We start from the raw sequence: 22,937 nt of genomic DNA on the forward strand, positions 1-22,937 counted from the left end.
TCCCTTCAAAGTTTCCAGTCTTCTGCCAGGCTTTTTGTGGGAGAGTACAGAACTTTGTTGTAATACCACTTATCCCTTTGTTGGATTTGGCAACAACACTGAACACTCTGAATAAAGAGCTGCAATCTGGGCTTGTAACTTTGGTTGGAAAGAACAGATTTGTATTTTTGTTACTACTACACTACACATGTCGTCATAAATCTACAGCACCACAGTGGTCGTGAGAACCTCCGAAAACGGGTTGCTAAAAATCAAAAATGATTTTGTCTTCTTTTTCCTTTTGTTATGTTTTTGTTATAAAGGAGAGGAGAGGAGAGGAAAGGAGAAGAGGAGAGGAGAGGGAACAAGGATGGAGATTATAAGAGGAGAGGGAACGAGGAGAGATTAAATTACTGGAAAAAGGAGAAGAGAGGATAGGGAGGTGAGGAAATGTGAGAGGAAACAAGGAAAGAGGAGAACAAGAGGAAATAAGGATAAAGTTGAGGAGATGAGAGGAAATATGGAGAGAGGAGAAGAAACAAGGAGAGAGGTTAGGAGAGAAGATGATAAGAAATTAGATTAGGAGAGGAGAGGAGAGGAGACAAGGAAAAATTAGAGTAGAGGAGATGAAACACAAGCAAAGAAAAGGAGAGGAGAGGAAAGGGGATAGAGGTTAAGAGAAGAAAGGAAATTAAATGAGTTGAGAGGGAAGGGAAGGAAATAATGAGAGAGGAAAGGAACCAAGGAGCAGGAAAGGGAAGAGGAGAGGAGAGAACAGGGAACAAAGATAGAGGACAGGAGAGGAAGGTAGAGCAGAGGAGGCTGACGGTGAGAAAGGAAGTGGATAAAAAGGGGACAGGGGAGTAAAAAGAGTAAGAGGAGGCCTGGGAGGCATAAAGCACGGGGAGAGGCTGGGGCTCCGTTATCAGCGTGACTAAAAACACCTACCTGTAATCTGGAAGCTGATGGAGAGGAGAGGGGGGACACTAGGCTTCTGCTGTCTTTGGGTCTGACCCGCTGCAATTACAGGGGGAGATAGCGCTTTTAGCTACGCACACACAGGGGAGACGGAGGCATTACCAAGCAAACAGGGAGAGTGAGGGGAGACCGCACACCAGAGACAAGCAGAGACTACGGCAACAGCCACAGCAGGGGAGGTCACAACCTGAGTTTGTTCACAATCAAATGCTTTAAGAACAAGGCGCTGTCTCTCGGTCTGTTTTTTTTTTTTTTGGTCTACGCGATAGGAGAAGATTTTTGTTTGTGATTCTTTTATTTTGATAGGGCCAAATCAGACTCATGGTTTATGAAGAAAAGCCACACAGACGTTTGGTCACCATGTCATCTGATCAGGTTGGAAATGTTGGTGGATCAAAAGAAATCTGATTACAGTCTTTTTAACTTCAGAGTGACAGATTTGTCTTGGTTCTTTGGCATGATTTCACTTCTTTGTTTCACGGCAGCTGATTAACTCCTGATTGTCCTGATTTTGTGTTGTCTTTTAAGACTTTTCAAGCATCCAGCCATTCTGGGAAATGTGCTTATTTGCTGTGTTTCCAAGAGAGAGATGAAAAGATCGACAGCACTCTATGTGTTAAGTACAGAGCTGCAGTCAGGACGTGTTTAGCCTAGCTTGGCATAAATACTGGAGTTAGGAGAAGCAGTTAGCTGGAGCTCTGTCCAAACTAAGCTCACTGACACATCTGAAGCTGACCAATAAAAATGATTCACCTGCACAAAAAACTGAAAAGGTAAAACAACAATTTGTTTTAAAATGCGTGAAACTACGACTAGCAGCGCAGTGACTGTGAATGGTCTCCCAAATTATTGTCATCCATTGTGACTGCACAGAGAGCACTGTTTACACCTGTGCTCGCTTAGTTTATGTAGCAACCTGCTCCATAGCTGTAAATGCTGCACAGACAGTGCTGGGTGTTCCAGCAGCTTTCTCCTACCAGGAGAACTATCGTTGTGTATTTTCTTTCTTTTTAGGAGGAAGTGTATTAGCTCTGCCTCCATCACTTCCTTGGGATTCTGATTGCTTAGCCCTGACACCTTTTTCCTCTTGTAATTGTGTCTCTGTGTATTAATTCTTGATATGTATTCTTCCATTCACTCCTTTATTTATTTAAGCCTTGAAAATCATTCAGGTGTCCCTCGTTTGCAATGATGTCGATGTCGAGATACCAAAAAACACAATTCAAAAGAGGACAAAACTCTGAGGTGAATGTGCGTTCTTTGTTCAAGATGTAATAACTGGTCACAAAGAAGAAAAAGAAATAGCTCAAACACAAAACTGAAGAATAAAATCATGAATTGTCCTTTTTTACATCTGTGTAAAAAAGACATCTTCAAAGATTTAGTTTTACTTTGGACAGAGCCAGGCTGTTTCCCATTGCTTCCTGTCTTTATGCTAAGCTCGGCCAACCATGTCGTGACTCCAGCTCTTTATGTAACATGCAGACATGAGTTTAATATTGATTTTCTTATCTGACTCTCAGAAAGACAGTGAATAACCATAGTTCCTTTAAACCTTGTGTCACTCCAGTCTCCCACACTTTGAGGTGAATTTTGGTTCCTGCTGAGTTCTCAAGATATTCTTCTAACCTGTATTGAGGGTATGTAGTTAAAATTTAAATAAACCTCTCCTGATGCACTCGGCATTAATGCACCGTAACATGACTTTAAAGTCAATCTTCTGGTCAGATACTGGGAAAGGTGACCAAAATGAGAACTCCCACAGGGTTGGAAGTAGTGCTGTAGGGTTCCATTTGCTCCAGCGCCTGAACATACCCAAACCTTCAGCTACACAGCCTTAGCTGAGGAAAGGCTAGATGAAGTTACTTATGCCATAGATACTGATCTGGGGTCAGATCGGAGCTACTCCCCTGTAAAGATTAAGGTTAAGATTTAGGAGGTGGTAAGCTGATTCCAGATCATGCCCTGAGGGTATCCTACTCCCTTTGCATGGTGATATTTATGCATGAGAACGGGGAGACAGAGAGCGCCGGTTGCAGCAAACTTTCACTTGAGCCACTGTCTGCCTCTCTGTCTCAGTGGTATGCTGGGAGATTACCCCCCAATGGAAGGAAAAGAAATCCTGCGCCAAGAAGATAAGAACTTCGTGTGCATGTGTGTGTGAGTGTGTGTGCGTGTTCGTGCAAACTCTCACACATAAGTCACGCACATTTCTGCACAGCCAGCCTTGGCAGCGCCTCTCTCAACATGGATGTTTATATGAATCTTTAACTGTATCTTAACAGAGGTTAGAGGCGCCTCAACATGTATGATCGCTCCAGGTTTTTGCAGGCACATGTACTGTATGCTCTCACTCGCCCTATAGTCCTTATAGCACTGCAACTTGAAGGGAGAAAGGAGGAGACAGACAGAGAAAGGTCTCACAGGGTATACATTATACATTCATCCATATGTTATACAATATACTTTGTCCGTCGATGAATTTAATCTTTGCTACCAGACTCATTATTCTTTAATTAGGGCAGATACTCAGAGAACCAAGGGGCCGCAGATCAATTCAAACCGAGAGAAACGTTGCTTGAGATTAGCAAAGGCACTGCCAGCTCTTCCCTCACAAGTCATTTATTATAAATGTATTCAACACGACACTTTATAGCTTTAGATTAATATTACAACCTTAAAGAAATAGTAAAATAAATGAAGTGTAATAATCTAGAACATAAATGTGTCCACCATTAATCACCGGTGGACACATGAATATGCTTTTCCTAAATCCATTCCTACTTTATGCAATTATGTTTCAAGTGATCTACTGAACATGTTTGCACTAAAATCTATTGAGTAGTAAGACAAACAATTTATTAAACTTGCCTCACAATACTTGTTATGCATTAACGTAGGTATTATGCTGGAGGAATGTGTTTTTCAGGGATAGTATGGATTTAGTTTTGAAAGTGTGGGTAATATCCAATTATCCTAACCTAGCCCTGCTAATGTTGTTCGCATAAAGATTCGTCATTTGAAAAGTATTGTGTCATTTTTCCATTATTAAACATTATTGTATCAAGTGTGAGATCAGATGTTTTCATCATATTGTTATATTACATCTGACACTCGAGTTGGTAAAGTTAGCTACAAAACTGTTACACCTGTAAGTTCCTTGGTATATTTATCTATTAACAGCTAATCTCCATGTAAGAACTAGTTTGGGTTGTGTAACCTGTTTTATTTTAATGATGCTTATATCACACTTTGCTAAATTTGAACTTACAAAGCACTGGTGCATCTGGCTCCTAACTCTTCCTCATGATCTTGCACATGATGTAATGTGTGTTACAGTGTTGTTAAGAGCACAAAGTCTCTGGATCATGAATAACCAGATAAACATATCTAGATCAGAAATTCAAAAAAATAAATAAAACATTGCTGTTGAGTGTTTCATTAACTATATAGTCTGTTTCTGAATTTTCAGAAATTAAGATAGGTCTGCTGTTGTGCTCCGAGCCACTGAGGGTTTGAAAGTAGCATGAAGAACTCTAACATCACCTTCTGGTGCTGGAACCAGAAAAATGGCGACAGAAAAATGAACGCAAAAATGGCTAAACGTATACAGCTCAATACAGCTATACAGACCTTTGTACCTAGACTTACAGAAATAACTCCCTAACTCTTTAATTGACATGTTTCATTACTCGACTTGACAAACATTAAGTCTGTTGCTCCTTGTAGCTGCTACATAAGCTTATTTGATTTTAAATTCCTTATTAAAAGTAATTTTCATCTTAATTGATGATAAACGACTATAAATGTAACATAATTATCATTTCTATTTCTATTCTATTCACTTTTTCATTTCTTGCTTCGCTGTAAAGCACTATGTGACTTTGTTTGTGAAGTATTATATAAATAAAGTCATTATCATTACTGGCGCTGGTCGGGGCAAAACTAAGAGGAGAATCTCTCCACATTTGGCAAAAGTGTCGACTGACATCTCACCTCCACTTAGACTCTGTCGCTCTCTCACGCGATCAGCACAGTTGGTTTCCATAAGCTTAGTCTCAACTAATGTCTTTAACACCCTCTTTAAGAGGGCAGCTTTGACTCTAAGCTGGCTTGACAAGTGTCAGAAATGGAGGCCTTTGCACTTGTGACCACTGACAAGTCACAGCAGGACACACGAGCAGACAAATCCCTACTCTAAATGACTCCTGATTTGGTTTAAAGGGAGCGGGTGTGCTGTTCAGACAGAAAACTTGAAGCTGACAGTGTAGCTACGGTGAGATATCTGAGGACAGAAGATCAAAAAAATACTACAGTGACTATTAATGCAGAAGCAATATTATATGTCATTGTATAATTGTAAATGAATTGAGACAACACGGAGGCTTATGTCAGCATTTGATATGCAATTATCTGCTACAAGTCCACAGAGGGACTGCAGAGGGACTCATATGCTGTGTGGGGGGGTGGGAGCATATAAGCCTTCATGTAACAGCGCTTGATCAAATTTGTGTTACACTTGAGAATTCAACTGATTTATATCAGACCAGGCTGTGTGATGCTGCTCGTATGCAAAAGTGGTGCTGGCTTCAGTTACAGTGTGGAACGACGATGACTAACTATAATGTGCAATTGACAAAAAGGGGATTCTTTAACACAACACGCCCATTTGAGGCGCAGTTATAGGAAAGCAAAATTGAAAAAGCTTCAGATGGCATATGATGATGCATTCAGAATCATATGTTCCTACCTTTCATACTGTGCACGAGGCACACAAGGGCTCTCTATGTACAGTATGACGAGCTGGAAGTCAATAACCTTGCTTCTTGTTCAGTTTTTATTTTTTCTCTGACTATACATTGGCTAGAAGTGAGAGAGTTGCTGATCATGTAACGCTTTGTAGAGAGGGTAGGTGTAATAAGCTATAGCTTAAGCTTACACCTTTTTGGCCAGTGCATTATACTTTATCTCTATGTGTATTTACTGTGTATACATATTAATAAGGGCCAAAATAAACTGAACTGAACTCCTCCTCTAGTTTCTGAAAACATTGGAATAAATGTATGGATTTGTAAACTGTGATGATTTTATTTTTTTGAGTTATTGCCCTGCATTTGGTCATTTTATTTATTTTACTTTTAAAGTGATACAGACATACTTGTCTGAAATAAAGTTTTTACCACTCATAATAATATAAAAATCACAAAGGACAGAGGGGACATAGGAGAGAGCAGTGGACACAGAAACAGAGACTGGAATAAAAACACATGAAAGGATATAAGACAGGAGTAGTGGAGTGAGTTATTTTCATTGCTTATGTCATAGTGCAGTTCAGCATTGTGAAACAGTGCGAGCATACTAAAAATTGGAAGCCAAGATTTCAGCGGCTTTAACATGGTGCATGAGCTGCAGACTAATAGACTGAACGTGTGTTCACAGTGAAATCTAAATAAATTCTATAAGTGGTGTAATTGCGTATTGCAAGTCAATGCAAGGATGTGAGTGGGTGCAAACAAATGCAAATTCACTCTGGACAAAACAAAGGGTACAAAGGGTAAATACAGATAAAAAAAAAAAACTTCTAGTTCTTCATTCTATACAACATTTATGCTGCATTTTCACTTCCTTTTTTTTTACCTTTGTCTTTTTCTCTGAGGTTGTTGAGGTATTTTAGAAGCTCCGCATTGGCTTGGACACAGTAAACTTCTCTGGTCTGCAGGCCTCCTCCGCAAAGCCCCGTCAGGTTGCTACGTCGACGGTCCTGTTGGCTTAGCAACAAGTCGACCCGGCAGTCGCTCCATTCCGTGGTTCTCCAGGTGTAACTGCAGACGAAGAGAACGTGGAGCAGCAGGGGTTGGGTGGAGGAGAGTGTGAGTTCAGTGTGGGTGGAATGCAACGGCAAATTCACAATCTTGCAGAACTAACTTTAGCACATAAAGATGTGTTGCATAGTTACAACACATAACACATAATTTTTTCTGAAAACATTCTAAACTGTGGTGCAGTATTTACTGTGTGCAGGTATATTCAGAGATGTGAAAAGTCAGCATCTTAAACAGCCTCTTTACAGTTTAATTATTTATTTACTCAACAGAAGAACGCTTGTGACGTAAGAGTTTTGTTTATTGAGGTGAATATTTGAATCATAATCACAATCAGCTGGTAGTGACGTCATGAAGTGGTTGGACAGTAATAAGTGTCAGTGGACACCAAACTCTGTGAAAATAAACTATTGTTTTTTTCAAAAAAAAAAAAAAGTCAACTAAAATAAGCAGTCTGACAGAAAATCAAACAGTCTAGGATGAGAGTGGGAATAGGTTATTTGGCAGGAGGTGTGTGAAGATGATACAGGACGAAACTGAGGGAATGAAGGCCATCTGTGAGCCTGCGTTTTGAATCTTGTGTGAGAGAGTTTGTAGGACTCAAATACCCTTACAATCTCCCTGCATTTGTCTCTACTTTGTGTCTGGCACCAGCCCAAGCACTTATACTAATCTATCTCCATATGCTGTCTCCTACACACAGACACACACACATACACACACATACTCCTCCATGGGCCACCCAGGAGAGCAAATTAACTTGGTGATATGAGTAAAGGGAAGTCAACAGGAAACGTGTGCAGCCTCAGTTAGGTTGAATACCAAGCAGTTTCATTTTACTGTATCTGAGCCCGAGCTCTGCTGGAATACAGAATGAATCCCTGCAGTGTGTTTTGTTATAGAGTGAGGTCTTGAGAATGCTGTAACCAAGAAGGAAGGTATTATCACAACTTAACATGTAATTGTATCCCTGTGAAACACGAGCCCCAGTTGGGTGCTAAGCTACAAAACCCACATCACTCAAATTCAAAAGGCCTCTGCTCACGCCCTGCTGTGCCCACCCCCCATCCTCAGAGCGAACTCACGTGGCGCAGGGCGGCACACCATCCCCCTGAGGTTCACAAGGCTCAGACTCCTCCAGCGGCGGGCAATCCGCCCCCTCACCCACAGGAAACTGGAGCACCTGTCTGCTCCGAGTGCGATTTCCTCTGGGAGACTCGGGGTCCACACAGGTTTTGGAGCAAGGGCTCCATTCGGCCCAATCGGTCAACTGGCAGTCCTTGGGGAGGACGCAGGACTGGACGGTCAGAGGCATTTCTCTGGATGTGCAGAGGCTGGGAGAGGATAGAGAGGAGAGGGGCAGGAGGAAGAGGAGGTATGGTTATGAAGATAAACTTGGAAGAATATGAAGTGCATTAATGTCACACCAAGTATTTAAAAATACACCAGTTTCCTCTGCTTGGAACCCAAACAGCACTACAAGAGAAGAATGCTCCACACGTGTAACAGGCATCTTGTAGATTGCGGAAATATCCAAGCAATAGCCGGCACGTAACCCCTCAGTAAAACCACATCTGTCCAGATTAAACAAACAAATACAACATGTTAATCCCTCAGTTCCTGTTACTTGTGGCTCTGTGTGTGGATGCGGGCGGGGTTGTTTGTATTGCTGTCATTCTGTAAAGAACTTTGTGTTACATTGTTTTATATGAAAAGTGCTATAAAAACAAAGTCTGACTGATTGATTGATTAATTGAATTAGTGAGGTTATTACTGATGAGCGGACTCTCTAAAGCTTCCTTTTTTAGTGCACAGGTATGAGAGTGGAATCAATCTCAGCATATTTCCCAAAATGTGAAATAATTTCTCTCATTTTTTTTTTAGTTGATCTGATATAAAAGACAGAAAAACAGCTGAGGCTGAAACGTGCAGTATTTCATTCTTTCTTGCCAAATGATTTAAACAATGATTCTTTTTCTCTTGATTGACTAATTATTTGACTAATTGTTTCACTACAACATTTCTCTACCTGCACTGAAGGACAAGCTAAGCTTGAGAATGAAATGTTCAAATAAGCCGTACAACTCTCCAAAAGCAGATCCTTTTATCCTTTTGTTATCCTCTGGCATCAACTGGTCCCAGACCATTTCAATGGTAAACAGAGTGAAGTTAAACCTTTCAGTTACTCTCACTGCTTTGTTAATGTCACTGTGCCGAGATGCCTCAGAGCCACACTTTCTGGTCTCTGAACACGTTGTGCGACACTGCGAGTGTCGTGCTAAGCTTCGCTCTCTGCCCTTGACTGGTGCCACATTTTTGTCATTAGCTGCTCTCATTAGCATACGCGCTGCATAATCACTTTTACATTAAGAGTAAAATAGGGGTGGTGTGGCATCCTTCAGTCTTAAGGGTTAAGACAACCAAAACAACCTCTGATCAATTGCTAACACACATCTTTTGATCATCTAAATAGCATTTAGATGTAATGAATAACCCGTCCTCTTTGGGCCCCTTTTGAATCATTAGAAATTTGTTCTAACTAAAGCCGACTGCTTTCTGCTACTAAGTCTGGATGTCTTTCCCCTCGAGGCGATGCAGCTGACGAGCTATTAGTGCTAATTACAGCTCTGCTTCATTTAGAAAACTCTCATTTAGACATTGCCACCACACTTCACCTCCAGCAACTCAGACTTTTGGTATAAATGAGGAAATGTATGAGCTGAGTATGAGCTGCATGTTTTTTTCTTAACTCCTGTGTCTTTAGCGATTAAAACACCTCTGTAGTCTTTGAAGTGGTACTGAAGCGACACTGTGAAAAATCATGGTTTTGTTTTTCTGCCAAACACGCTCTGTGTGCCGGCACTTTTTTTTTTTCCCCTTGCATCTGAGAAAAACAATGAGGAATTTAAACATTGACTGTGAGGCACTGAGGGTGATGGCTCGATTTCCTGTCTCAGATGGAACTTCTTGTGTTTTAAAAAGCCCCTAATGCAGCCAATGACCCATTTTCGCTGCAACTGGATCCTTTGAGTCTTCTCCGTTTGTTGTGTGCATGCCCGAGCATTTTTGTGGAGATTTCAAAATTGCAAAAAGAAGTCATTATTTCTTCATCTCAGTCATTGAGACAGAATGAGGACACAATCATTCTCTATTTAAATAAGTGAGATGATGTCTTAAAAAAATGTTCATTTTTAAGTCTTTAGGTGGACTCTGAGGGCTTTCAGACAAAATACAGGCAGTCAGAGTCGTCATATTCCAACACTTGCGTGCTCATTACTTGATCTGCATTCATCAAAACAGTGTGCAGTGCAGAAATGGTCTAAAAACATAATTCTATGTGGGTCAAGTGGTTATAGAGGCCTTTAAACCCTTGGAGGAAAAAAAAAAGAGAGAGAAGAAGTTGTGCCACAAAAGATGAGAAACAAAACTCAGCATTAAATGCAATGATGTAATGTGATACACCCCCTCAGTGGCAGGAAAAAAAATTGAAAGGTCATGATGCATGATGGTTAACACAGGACAGACACAAGCAGAAGACTGAGTTATAAGGACGCAGCCTGTTTGGGACGAGTGGAGCGCTGTGGAGAAAGTAAAAGCCCAATGACAGATGTTCATCAAACAAAATTGGAAATGAAGTGAGCAAGATGTTCAGAGAGTGTCTGGTTAAGATATGACTGGGTTATTGCTTCACTGGGAAGTTTGTTCCACTTTTCTGAAAGTGGCAAAAACAACTATGAATATTTCAGAACAAGAAATAAACAAGTCAAGGATTAATATTTATGCTCCTAAGGGCATGTGAGTTGTTTTCACGGTTCCTTTGAAATATTTGATCCCAGTCACTGCTGAGAGCTTGGCGCCAACAAAGCATTAATGAATAGATTTAGTACATAATTGATCAAATCTTAGAGTACAGTGGCATGTGACGGAGATGTGATGTGAATGGAGGCTTGCTCTGGTGACACTGTCACTGATTCTTTCCTGGAGATCAGAGACCTTATGAAAGCCCCTAATCCAAGTTTCTGGGGAGCGGTGCTGACATTTTAAGTTACCGTCAGTCGAGGAACAGAAAAGGAGATGAGAGATCCACAGAAACATTTCTTAAAAGACTTTCTGACTCTTACACTCATCTAATGTAGAAATCAGAGGGTTATTACGGGTAACATCACGACACGTTGTCTCGACAAATATAATTAATCTCTTAGTGTTGTAAAACTTTTTGTTGAATCTGGTCATCCAACACTCTACAACTCTCTACAGCAGCTATGGATTTGTAAGCTCTTGACACTGAACACTGAATTTTAAAATTGTACCAGACAGTAAAACAAAAGTTTGTGTATTTAGGTGATGAAACTTTCTTTGTTTCAGAAAGAATAGGGCACAGATGAAATATTGAGTTTTGTAGTTCAAATCATAGAAAATAGGATTTGTTCTACAAAATCATATTGTCTGTAAATGTTCCCAGTTGCAATAAATCCTCCACATTTATGTGTAAGTGCCATGTATATATCATTTTTTAAAAAGGGGATCAATCTGTCGAGGCTAAAAGACTTGTTTGGACAACACTTATCCTGGTTTAGGAGCCATTTAGTAGACATACTTGATATTAGGCATTTGACATATTGCATCCTTGATTTGTTTTCCTGGGCTTGATGCAAATTAGGGTCAGCCCTTCTCCAGCCCCTGAGAGTGGTGATGATGCTGAAGCTGAAGCTGTTTGGTAACTGCCTGAAAATGAAGAATATTTATAACAATGTCTACAACATTTAGTTGTCTAGCGAACAACAACTGTATCCATGAACTAGCACACACTCACACACAAAACCTGTGTGGAGGCTCTATACAGATCCCTGCTCTCACAGCCACATGAATCCGATAAATGCTAGCACATGTTAACGTCTTCTGCAAGACCATATGTCAGACGTGGGGAAAACTGACTAATTTCATTGTCATTTGGGCTGCAGTTATCACAGGAGGCACACACACGCAAAAAAAAAAAGAAACGTCTGCTGCCCTTAAATGTGTTTGGGAAAGAGATTCGGGTGCCACGTTTGATGAACAGAAGTGGGATAGAGTCTGAAGCAACTCCTGTGTAATGTCAAAAAAGTTTAGGGTAAGCCTCACACAAGTTGAAATCTTCCATCGTTACTTGTGGAACCTCAATGGTTTATTTACAGACTTGTTTTAAGAGATTCTGCAGCCTATTGGATATGTAGCGCTCACACATACACTCTGGACATGCACCAAAATCCGTCAATGGAGATGCACTGTTAGATTTTTAATTTCATAGTCATACATTTTATATTTTGCCCAAAACTTTATATTTTAGGAGATTGTGAAGGAAGGCGCTGCCTACTTTCCCGACAATCACTGAAGGACTGGACCCAGACAGCAATAGCAGTTGGATGGCAGATTATTGGGAGCTAGGAGAAGTTGCTGCATATGAAAGAAGGATGTGTGACTGGACAGAAAAATACTTGGGCATGTGTATTTCTTTTATAAATGCATAAGTGAGGGATGAGCTGGAAGCACACTGATGATGATGATGATGATGATGATTTCCTGTGCATTTTCTCATAATATTGTCCTGTTGCTTATTTTTAATCTTTCTTTGCTCTATTTCTAAGAAAGCCGCTGTATTTTGGTTAACCTCTCTTGTTTCTGAATTTAGAGACGATGGTCCTGGGTCTTTTTTTGTGATGCATAGTACTGATGTTATGTTTCAAAATGAATAAGTCATAAAAAAAGACTGTGTGCAGTTACTGTAGCTCCATGTTTACTGACATAGTTATACCATTGGAAGAATGACTGCAAATGTGTCGTGGAGAGATGGATGCATTTACACCTGCATTTCAGTCTAACACATCTTGATTGCTTGGCTTTTCTGATGTTGGATATAATCCTGCGAGATGCAAGTGTAGATGTGATAATTAAGTATAATGAATGACAACAGCATTAACAAGTAGGTGGAAATATGTTTTTCTTGACTGATTTTGTAGGAGACACTTCTGACATCAGCTCAGCTGGAACAATCAGACTTGTAGGGAATTTACCAAAGCCAGGGTTTTACGTTACTGGTGCCTTCCTCTCTGCAGGCTGGTGGCAGACTCATGTCTTGGGAGTAAATATTTAATGTGCATTTCATGCAGAGACTTCTTCTAAGAAAGAAGTGGGAATTGAGAGCCATTTGATCTCTCTTCTTATCAGTCAGAGAGTGTGACTTTGTAGCTCACAGCAATAATAAAGACAGGGCAAGAGGTTAGATCCCACTTTGGTTTACCAACACTATAAATGGAAACACTCATAAAGTTACAGCTTGTATTCTGGATACTAGTGTCCATTCAGTTACATATTCAAGCATTTGTTTGATGGATTCCAATTTTGAATTTTATGATACTACTTAAAGGGCCTGTATTGTAGAAAGTGAGATTTTCATGTCTTTTTTTATTATAAAGCAGGTCTAGGTTCTATATTAATACTGTGGAAGCATCAAAGCGCTCAGTCTGCAGAGAGATGTACACAGCCTGTCAGAGACTGAGCTTTAACACAAGCTATCAGGACTTCTGTAACTGCTCCCAGTCACACCCCAAACCCAGGCCAACCCAGACCCGTGATTCAACCGTGCAGGATTTGGTTTCTCTGAGTGTTAAGCCTGAGAGAGGAGATGTAAAACAACACTGAGATGGTTTTTGGCACTTAAAAGCACAGAAATATCTTCTTATGGATATCAACGCTTCAAATAAAACAGCACAAAAGTGTAAAATATGGGTTGCTGACTTGTTTTATCCTTCACAAGTCAGCTAAAGGATGTGTTTGCAGCGTTAGGTTGACTCCTAAACATTTTTTTACACTTACTCCTACTTTTGGTTTTGAAATATCCGTCACTCTTCATCTCAACATGTTGGCAACTCAGACGGACACTACAATACCTGCATGGCTCAGTATGTGAGAAAATATCTGTCCTGTTATTTGGGTGAACTGAACCTACATCTCTGGCAGTTGTAACCTTAAAACCTTAAAATACAGTAAACAAACCTTCCCTTTAATGTTTAGAAGATTTACTATAACAATTTGACTTTATGATTTAGCATGGTGACATTTTGAGTGACCCTTGATTTGTTCACACGACACATATCATTACACACCCATTCAAAACCCAGAGGAAAAAAAAAACAGAAAATTGCCTTATTTTAAAAAGTGCCACACAAAGTCGTGGCTGAGATTGATTTCATGTCACAAAATGAGTTTCTTTGCCACTTCCATCCTCGGAAGTTGACATCAAATACACTGTGGTAGTTGTGCCTCATTGCTCTGACAGCACGGCAGTGACAAAGACACAGCCGATAAACATCCTCCCCTACGTGTCACCTCCTGACAGCGAGAAGAAAAACTTGCAGGAAAACAAATTTGGCATCATGTTCAGCTCTTAGAAACCCAGTGACTTAAGGACCACTACACCTAAACATCACAGCTACACAGAAACAATGACAATGATAAACAGATGATAGAAATACAGATATGTAATACTTAACGAATGAATGAATAAAATAAATTAACAAATAAAATATGAAAATAGACAGACATATAGATGATACTAATACTCTGTATGAATACATCACCTCTATTAAAATGAAACAACCAACAAATCAGTTCATTTAATTTTAAGATGTAATTTTGATGGATTTTTCATCAGTGCCCCTGCAGGAAGATTAAAGGGTTATACATTGTAATAGTGCTGCAGAAAAAACCCCAAAACATATTAACTTTAATGTCACATTAACATAAAAATAGTGCCACTCACTTGCGTCCCACAGCGCTCCCATTCCTATGTATGCAGATCACATCCCGAGTCTGGAAGCCCACCTGAATGTCCCAGAAGGGACTCTCTTGCCGGTTGAGGCGGTTCCTGGTTCGTTTCTTCTGGATAAGCTCCCTGGTCTCTGGATCTTTGACTCCTGCTCGCTCCCTGAGCCCCTGCCCTTTACCTTTCCTGCGTTTGGCTTGACGTGCTGTCCGTGTCTGTGGGAGAGCGCAAGTGCTCCACGGTCCAACCCTGAGACTGTACATGCCCTCTGGACCAGTGCAAGGCCCCAGTTTACAGGACTGGAACTCAGTAAGGTTGGGGCAGACAGCGCCTCCAAAAAGAGGGGGAACCAGGACACTGCGGACCCTGTTCCTGAGGCCTGTTCCACACGTTTTGGAACAGGATGTCCATGGTGAATACTCGGAAACCACACAATCCTGGGGGCAAGGGATCAAGCAAGCCTGTTCCAGGCGAGGCTTGGGCTCAAAGTACTCACAGATGGCATCATCTGCCGGGGAGCCGTCTGACTTGAGTGTGCAGCCTACCTCCCTGGTCTGAATGCCCTCTTCGCCTCCACTGCATGTGAACGGCCGCGGGGCCCCAAAGGTCCTTGCCGACACTGGCACGCACTCGTTCCAGGCACCGAGTTTCCAGTCATAAAGGTCCTTGTGCCAGTCGCACACGCGGAAACAGTTTCTCTGGTTGGACGGGCGCTGGCCCTGGTCACAGTTGGTGTGAAGCGTCGTCCAGCCTTCCACATGGGCACACCAGACTGCCCGGCTTTGGCTGCCACCCGGGCCACAGTCACTGCCCATGCACCTTCCCCATGGACCTGGGAAACAAATGAACAGGCTGACATTACAATGAGGTAACACATGAAACAATAAACCTTGTAGCTTCAGATGTAACTCCAAGAATATCAGTCTGGTGCTCCGTTAGAAACCCCAAGTGTAAAATCCTTTATCACATAACAAACCAGAGGCAAGACAGACTGAAGGGAAAACATCTTAAAGTGATAGTTTGGTTTATTTGATGTGGGGTTGTAAGAGGTACTTATCTATAGTCAGTGTATCACCTGCAGTAGATTCAGATTCAGATTTAGAGAAGCAGCTGGGATCACCAGCGCAGAAGCTGAGTGATGTACTGGACAGGGCCATCTGCAAAAATGTGTTTTAGCCTAGGAAAAATTCCCACAGAAAAAACGTATATCAGTTTAAGTGTATGCTTTGTTTTGAGTATTTTCACTGCTTTATCTTGCCCTCAAGAAGCCCTTTCTTTTAGAACTATAATTTGTGAACTGTTGAACTATCATATTACTACGCACTGTATTATTCCACAGATCAGCTGTTTGAGTCAGACAGAGCTAACTGTACGTCCTCTCGTGCGTAATAATATGGTAGTTCAAAAAGTGAAAAAATTGAGTTTCAAAAGAAAGGGCTGTTTGATGGAAAGATAAAGCAGTGAAAATATTCCAAATAAAGCATACACTTAAATTGACGGGAGCTTTTTTCTGTGGGCATTTTTTGAAGTGACTAAAATACATTTTTTGCTGTCCTCATCCACAGCAGCACATGTCTCAGCTTCTGCGCTGGTGCTCCTGGCTGCTTCTCTAAACTGGCAGTGTGCTGATCTTAATCTACTGCAGGTGATAGACTGACAGTAGATATGTACCTCACACAGCCTCACGTCAAATAACCTGAACTATCACTTTAACCCTTAGTTCTACTTTATGGTTGGAAATCAGAGTAGTGATGCTCCTCATATTGGAAAAATTGAGAGGTTGCATTAAGGCTTGTTGTTTTGTTATGGATCATTTCAAAATAAAATATCACATAACTGCACAGAATAAAATGACTGGATATGTAGAATTTACAAACATCCTGTAGTTAAACTAGTAACGATCAATAGAGATAATGGCATTTGAAAATTCTTAGGTGCTTTTTAAACAGAGATCCATATTATGCGAGCACCAATTATTGAAACACTTAAGACTCCGAATACCAAAGCAAGACAGAAACAGTTAACTGTAGTTCGTTGTTAACTAAGGAGAAGCATATAATGCATGTTCAAGGATGACACCATAACGTCACAGATTCTTCTAATTTGGTCCTTGACGTAAAAGGTGTTGAAAAGCTGTTGGCAACCGACAGCAGATGATTTGTGAGAACAGAAAATATGTCAAAGCCAATAAAAAAAAATTCACTGCACTACAATGATACGTTACACTCAAAGTCAGACTCCACAATTCTTGAGAGCTTAGTGGTAAAAACTGTCTAAGTAGCTACATCACGGGAGCGGGGAGGGATGATCAGGCAATGCAAATACAGCGTGCAACAGTGGAGATTATATGATCAAAGAAAAGTGTCTGAAAGCCAATTTACAGGGGTCATGAGTAATCTGTGGCATGTATCAAACTCTATTGGCAACCTGCAGGAACTGCCACAAATATCAATAAAACTTATTTCTCTCTCTCTAGCAAAGCCTCCTCTCTCTAGCAAAGCCTCCTCTTATCCCCTCTTGCTCACTGCGATTTAACAAACAGACCTAAGAACAACACTGGGGTAGTAAAGAGGTGCTCATACAACCATACATCATCATAGACCATCATACATTTAAGTAGAAAAAAATACCAGCAATACTTGGCTCAAGAATGAAGCTTTTTAGCCTTAAAAGAGTGAGGCTGACAGAATTCAATATTTTTCTCATTGCCAAGAAATCCCATGAAAAGACCAAAACAATTAAGCGAACACCTTCCCTTACTACAATGAACATGGTAGTTTATTTACATTCAATCCCACATACACTGTTAATACTGCCGTAAAATACTCACTAGTGCACCAAATATGTATCCATCACTGAAAACAGTCTCCAACAAATGCGGAATTTATTCCTGTTTGACTAATATTTGCAAAAAATGACGCTAAAACAAAGCTTTTTTAAAAGGAAATCATGTTGCTTTTTTAAATATTTGGAGCAACAGCTACATATTCACAGAACTGCATCTTCATTAGAAACCAATGGGCTTTGGACTGAGTCCCACAGACTGGGTGGGGTAGTCAGGAAGTAAAGAGGAACTAAATAACATAGAGTTTCCATGGTATTTGTTGTCTATAAGAGACATATAGGACAACCCCAACTTTATCCTTTAACAGCTGAAATGTTCTGAAATGCTGGTTGCCTGCTCAGGTTATCATCCTTCAGTTATTTAATGATATATTGATCAGCTACCCTATCAACCCTGCACAGATACCCAGTATTATGTTTGCTTTGTGTTTACCTGTTGCTCCTCTACAGAAGGTAAATATCTCTTAAAGCTCAAAAACAGACAACTGCACTGCTCACTTGACTCACTCGACTGCTTCATTACATTGCTATTCAACTGCATTTAAGCTTTTTTTCATCACAGGCCTTCTGGTGGTTTACCTTCTATAACCTTTGACTGAAAGCCTGTTTGGAAAAAAAGTAGAGCAGGCAGGGCCCAGTTTTCTGTTTCTCCACAAAGAAAACTTAGCTGACACCATGAAAACTCTCTTAACCCAATCAGCTCAACTCGATAATAAAACATTAATTAACACAGGGTGGCTGCACTAACACAGTGTTATCAAAAGGCTATTGATACTACAACAGAGAAGAAATCAAACTGGGCAGCTTCACATTTCACCTCACATTAACCTCTGAGGTAATTGATTGTATTAGCATGTGGCAAGGGGCTGATTGGACCCTTAGTGGCCAGTGGGCAGGTAAGGGTGAGGGCAGCTCATGTTGACCTTCGTCCACGCAGAGCTCAAAAATCATGGCAGGCAGACATCAGGGCACATTTCTGGCAAAGAGTGTCTCTGATGAGACCGCTTGTAGCTTCGTTGCTGATCTCAGCTGCTGATAGAGCCGACAGGATCTATCTTCAATCAACAGGATGCCGCCTTCACAGGAACCTCAAAGCATAGTCTAAATGACTCACCGCTGTATCAACACAGTAGATCAATGTCCTATCATTATGTGATTTCTAGGGTTTCTGGCCATCTATAGCTCCAGATCACATCACGCTACTATATACTTACTGCTCTTTTAAAAACGGTGGTATTCAGAGGGTAAAATACATTCAGTATTCCTCAGGCAAATCCTTTCAGAGACCATTAACATGTGATGTTTATTTTTATTCCAATAATTGAAAAAGGCATCCTGGAATTCTTGCCTTGACAATACAAACTGTTAAAAACAGAAAATGTTATCTCAAGACTTTTCAGGAAAAGACAGAAAATGCAGCAGAGAAAATGCACATTCTAAATCTAAAATGCAGTAGAAGGGAGACAGGCTGTCTAGTACGAAAATAAAACACCTCCCGCCCCAAATCTAATCCATCCCAGACGGAAGTTATCTTCTGCAAGACAATTCCCTGGCACAGCTTTTACATTCAGCACCCCTCTAGCTCAGCAATGTGGAATAAAACAGGTCCTCAACAAATAAAAGGTCACAGTGCGTGACCATGTTTGACCCTGTAGTGTGTTCTCTATCCCGTCCTTTTCATCACATCTTGTTATGTCAGATCTTCACAACTGTCTACAGCCCAGCGTTTACACACAAAACTGAAACTTGGTCTTTCTTCTCCAAATGCAAAGCAATGTGAAGCCCTGGTCACCTACAGCTAACTTTTCAATATTACATGCAGTCTGACAGCACCATTTGACATCCTGAGAACAAACAATGTTGCACCTCCATTTATCATAAATGGATACATGGAATTTCAAAGAATATTAAATTACTGTCGGGTCTGTTTCTCAAAAAAAATGTAAGATAAATAATCATCTGACGTGGAAATCAAAAGTATAATGACTGTTATTAAGACAATAATTATCAAAAGTCCCCTTCATTTTGATAACAATCCAGTTCTGTCTTTCCCACTATCAGGTCAGTACTTTATCATTTGTATTCATATGTTATTTTTGGGGAAAATCAAATTGAAAACAAATGAACAAACAAAGTTGCCACATTTAAATCCTGGTGAAACTCAACATTTGCAAGCATGAGCACGATCTTGCAGGGGCTTGCATAGATTGCATATATAGAGCTTAGACCTGTGCAATCTAAATGTAAATTTAGTTTTATCATTCAGCAACAAAAAATATCCTTCTCTGTGTGTTCATTACTGTAGCTGATAGTAAATTTACTGATAACCTCTGAAGACTTTGCATTCTTGTCAGATTTCATGTTAAACAGGAAGCACGCACAACTCAATCAAAAGTGAGAAAGCTATAGAAATACTGTATAGAGACAAATAAAAATCTCAAAAGTGTATTATGCATATAAATGTAATATTTCAGAGAATATAGGGTTCCTTTGTAGACTGGCGACTTGTCTCGGGTTTGCCCTGTTGTTAAACAAAAGTGTGCTGGAATAGGCTATGGACTCCACAACCCTGTATAATGACAGGATTAGTGGTTATGAAAAATGTAATCATGTAAATGTCTCCAATTAAAAAAACAAAAAACAAAACAAAACTTCATGCATTGTTTCTAACGTCGCTTCAGAACAGAATATGCAAGTGTTTTGTGATTTGATGCCCCTACTGGCAGGACAACAGCTCTGCCTTCCAAAACTGTTACACTTAAGTTTAAATCAAAATTAGTTTTATGATGTGACAAACCCGCGGCTATGGTTCGATTAAATTTACGCACGTAAAACAACTTGGTTAGGGCTCATGAAATCAAGATCATGGTTTGTGTTAAAATAAGAACTTACTCACAATTGCAAAAACCTCTTGGTTTGGGTTAAAAGGACTGCTTTGTTAAAGAGGCCATTTCTAAGTTTTCTCTGCAGCTAAACATGGTTCGTTGCTAGGAGTGGGTGGGGTGACTGTAGCTTGACAAGAGCTTCAGCCATTGTTGCGTTTACAAGACAAGGTGTTTAAATAAGCCCTCTGAGCAGCGCTATGTCTTCAGGACAGATTGGAGGCTATTGTCAGTAGAAGATAAATAAAGTTAGGGGACCTTAATTATTACATGGGTAATCATATGGCTAAAGTGAGACATTGATATAGGTCATGGCTAAAAGAAACAAATAAGCTGTCAGTTGTCACTGACCCTTAAACTTGAATATCTAGGACACTTAATACAGTAAAGCATTAAAGTGGCTACAGTTTTACGAGGTGAAAACTTGTTGGGATTTGTTGGAATATCATATACCCTGTATATATATTTGCTTCAGAAGGCAAATTAAAAACCCAGGCATGTCTGAAGTTTCAACCTCTGTCAACGAGCTCATGTTTGTGCTGAATTTGCTGTCACCAGAGCATAGTAAGAGCAGCACTGGGGAAAAAAGAGAGGAACGCAGGACAGTAGCAAATATATAGGACATGTTAACCTGGTGACCTGCTCTGACCATACATTTATGATGAAGAAGGAAAATGAGTTTACATCACAATATAGACCAGAAAAATGTTTAATTTAGGAAACTTATAGAAATGCCAATGAAACATGCCTATAACGGTATATAACTATAGATGTTCCAGCATAGTGTAAATGAATCAGCTGTTAAGCAATCCGCACCAAACCTTCAAATTGTATTTTATCAACTGTCAAAAATGTAATTATAAACACTGGCTTCTAATTATAAACCCCAGTGGCCACAATGAATCATGTTGACATTATATTCCTACTCATACTTTTACTTTTATTTGCTCTTTCCTCTTGTGATGAGATTTTTTAAATGCATTTACTTAATATATGTTACCATAGAAAGAAAATTCTTTGTTTGAAATAAAAACAGAAGCCAAGTTCCTGGGAAACTCAAGGTCCCAATTAAGATTTAAAAAAAAAAAACTGAAAAGTGACCAAAAAGAAAAAGAAAAGTCCTGCAGGCAACTTAATTTTAATCACGATAAAATTATCTTTTGTTTTACCCGAGGTCCCATGGAGCCCTAAACAGGTCCCCTGGTAGTCCGCAGGCTCCATCCTGGGAACCTTTGCTTTGAACAATAAATGTGGAGTGTAATATCCTCACTGTCAGGGTGAGAGTCTGATCTCTGACTGGTCCTCGAGTGTCTATTTAATGAACAGCTTCTTTGTCCCAGCAGGGTCAGCTTCACTAATGAATGGGTCACTCTGTATCTCTCTCACTCTCTCTCTTGCTGCTTGTGTTTGTTTATTATTTCTCAAATCCACAGCAGCTCACTCTCACACTCGAAGACAGGAGTTTTTTCTGGATGGGGTCAGGGTTCATCTCAGGATCATCTCGTCTGTCTGGCTGGCACTTCACTGTGCTCCTATAGTCGGTAGCTGTGTCCTGACTTCAAATCATTTCTCTGTCATTTGTATGTGAAAAGGGTCAAATGAGATACAGGGTGGTTGGCTCAATCAGTAAAATGAAGTTTTGGTGAAACACTGCAGGGCCACTGCGCTGCTAAGAATAGTGTATGATGTCCTTCCACCTTTAGTGGAAACTTGGCTGCAGCACTGTCAAAACTCCCACAGTATATTGTCAGTGTGAATCTATTGCTGCACAGTAATAAGAAGCAGCAGTCTGAAGTGTTTGAGTTAATGTACACTGCCTTGCCAAAGTATCCACCCCCCTTGGTGCTTTCCTGTTGTGTTACATTACAACTTGGAATTAAAATGGATTTTTTGGGGGATTTCTACCATTTGGTTTACACAACATTGATTTACACAACTCTGAGGCTGCAAAATATATTTTTTACTATGACACAAACAATATAAAAAAAAAAGAAATCCTGAGTGTGCATTGTGTATTCACCCCCCAAAGTGAATACTTTGTAGAGCCAACTTTTGCTGCAGTTGCAGCTGCAAGTCTCTTCAGGGTGTGTCTGTATTAGCTTAGCACATCTCACCGCTGAGATTTCTGCCCAGTCTTCCAGGCAAAACTGCTCCAGCTCCATCAAGTTAGATGGGTTGTGCTGGTGCACAGCAATCTTTCAGTCATGGCACTCTTAATAGGATTGAGGTCTGGGCTTTGTTTAGGCAATTTTAAGACATTTACATGTTTCCCTTTAACCCAGTCCAGTGTAGTTATAGCAGTATGTTTTGAAGGTGAATCTCCCTCCTGGTCTCAAATCTCTGGCAGACTGAAATAGGTTCACCTCAGAAATTTTGCATTTCCTTCAATCCTAACCAGTTTCCAAGTCTCTGCTGATGAAAAGTATCCCCACAGCATGATGCTGCCACCATCGTGCTTCACTGTGGGGATGGTGTTCTTGGGGTGGTGGGGAGTGTTTGCTGTGATGGTCTAAAAGTTCAGTTTTAGTCTCATCTGAAAAGACAACCTTCCTCTGTGTGTTTGGGGATTCTGCCACATGCCGCTTGGTGAACTCCAGATTTGTTTTCTTAGTTTTTTTCTTAAATAATGGC

The 22,937-nt window shown here is 40.3% G+C and overlaps 1 protein-coding gene across 1 annotated transcript in view; it reads right to left on the bottom strand.

Annotated features, from left to right (window-relative positions):
• Positions 1 to 22,937, bottom strand: part of thsd7ab (thrombospondin, type I, domain containing 7Ab) — a 181,181-nt gene that overhangs the window by 79,724 nt on the left and 78,520 nt on the right. Inside the window, exons 3-6 of the mRNA XM_071470376.1 lie at positions 14,578 to 15,412; positions 7,865 to 8,113; positions 6,595 to 6,779; positions 928 to 996 (exon numbers count right to left, since the gene is read on the bottom strand). Coding sequence (XP_071326477.1) covers positions 928 to 996; positions 6,595 to 6,779; positions 7,865 to 8,113; positions 14,578 to 15,412 — 1,338 coding nt within the window. The remainder of the gene's footprint in view (positions 1 to 927; positions 997 to 6,594; positions 6,780 to 7,864; positions 8,114 to 14,577; positions 15,413 to 22,937) is intronic.

Source organism: Trachinotus anak, unplaced genomic scaffold (assembly GCF_046630095.1).
Source record: "Trachinotus anak isolate AG129_WGS33_773 ecotype Australia unplaced genomic scaffold, CSIRO_AGI_Tana_v1 ptg000032l, whole genome shotgun sequence".
Taxonomy (NCBI): Eukaryota; Metazoa; Chordata; class Actinopteri; order Carangiformes; family Carangidae; genus Trachinotus; species Trachinotus anak.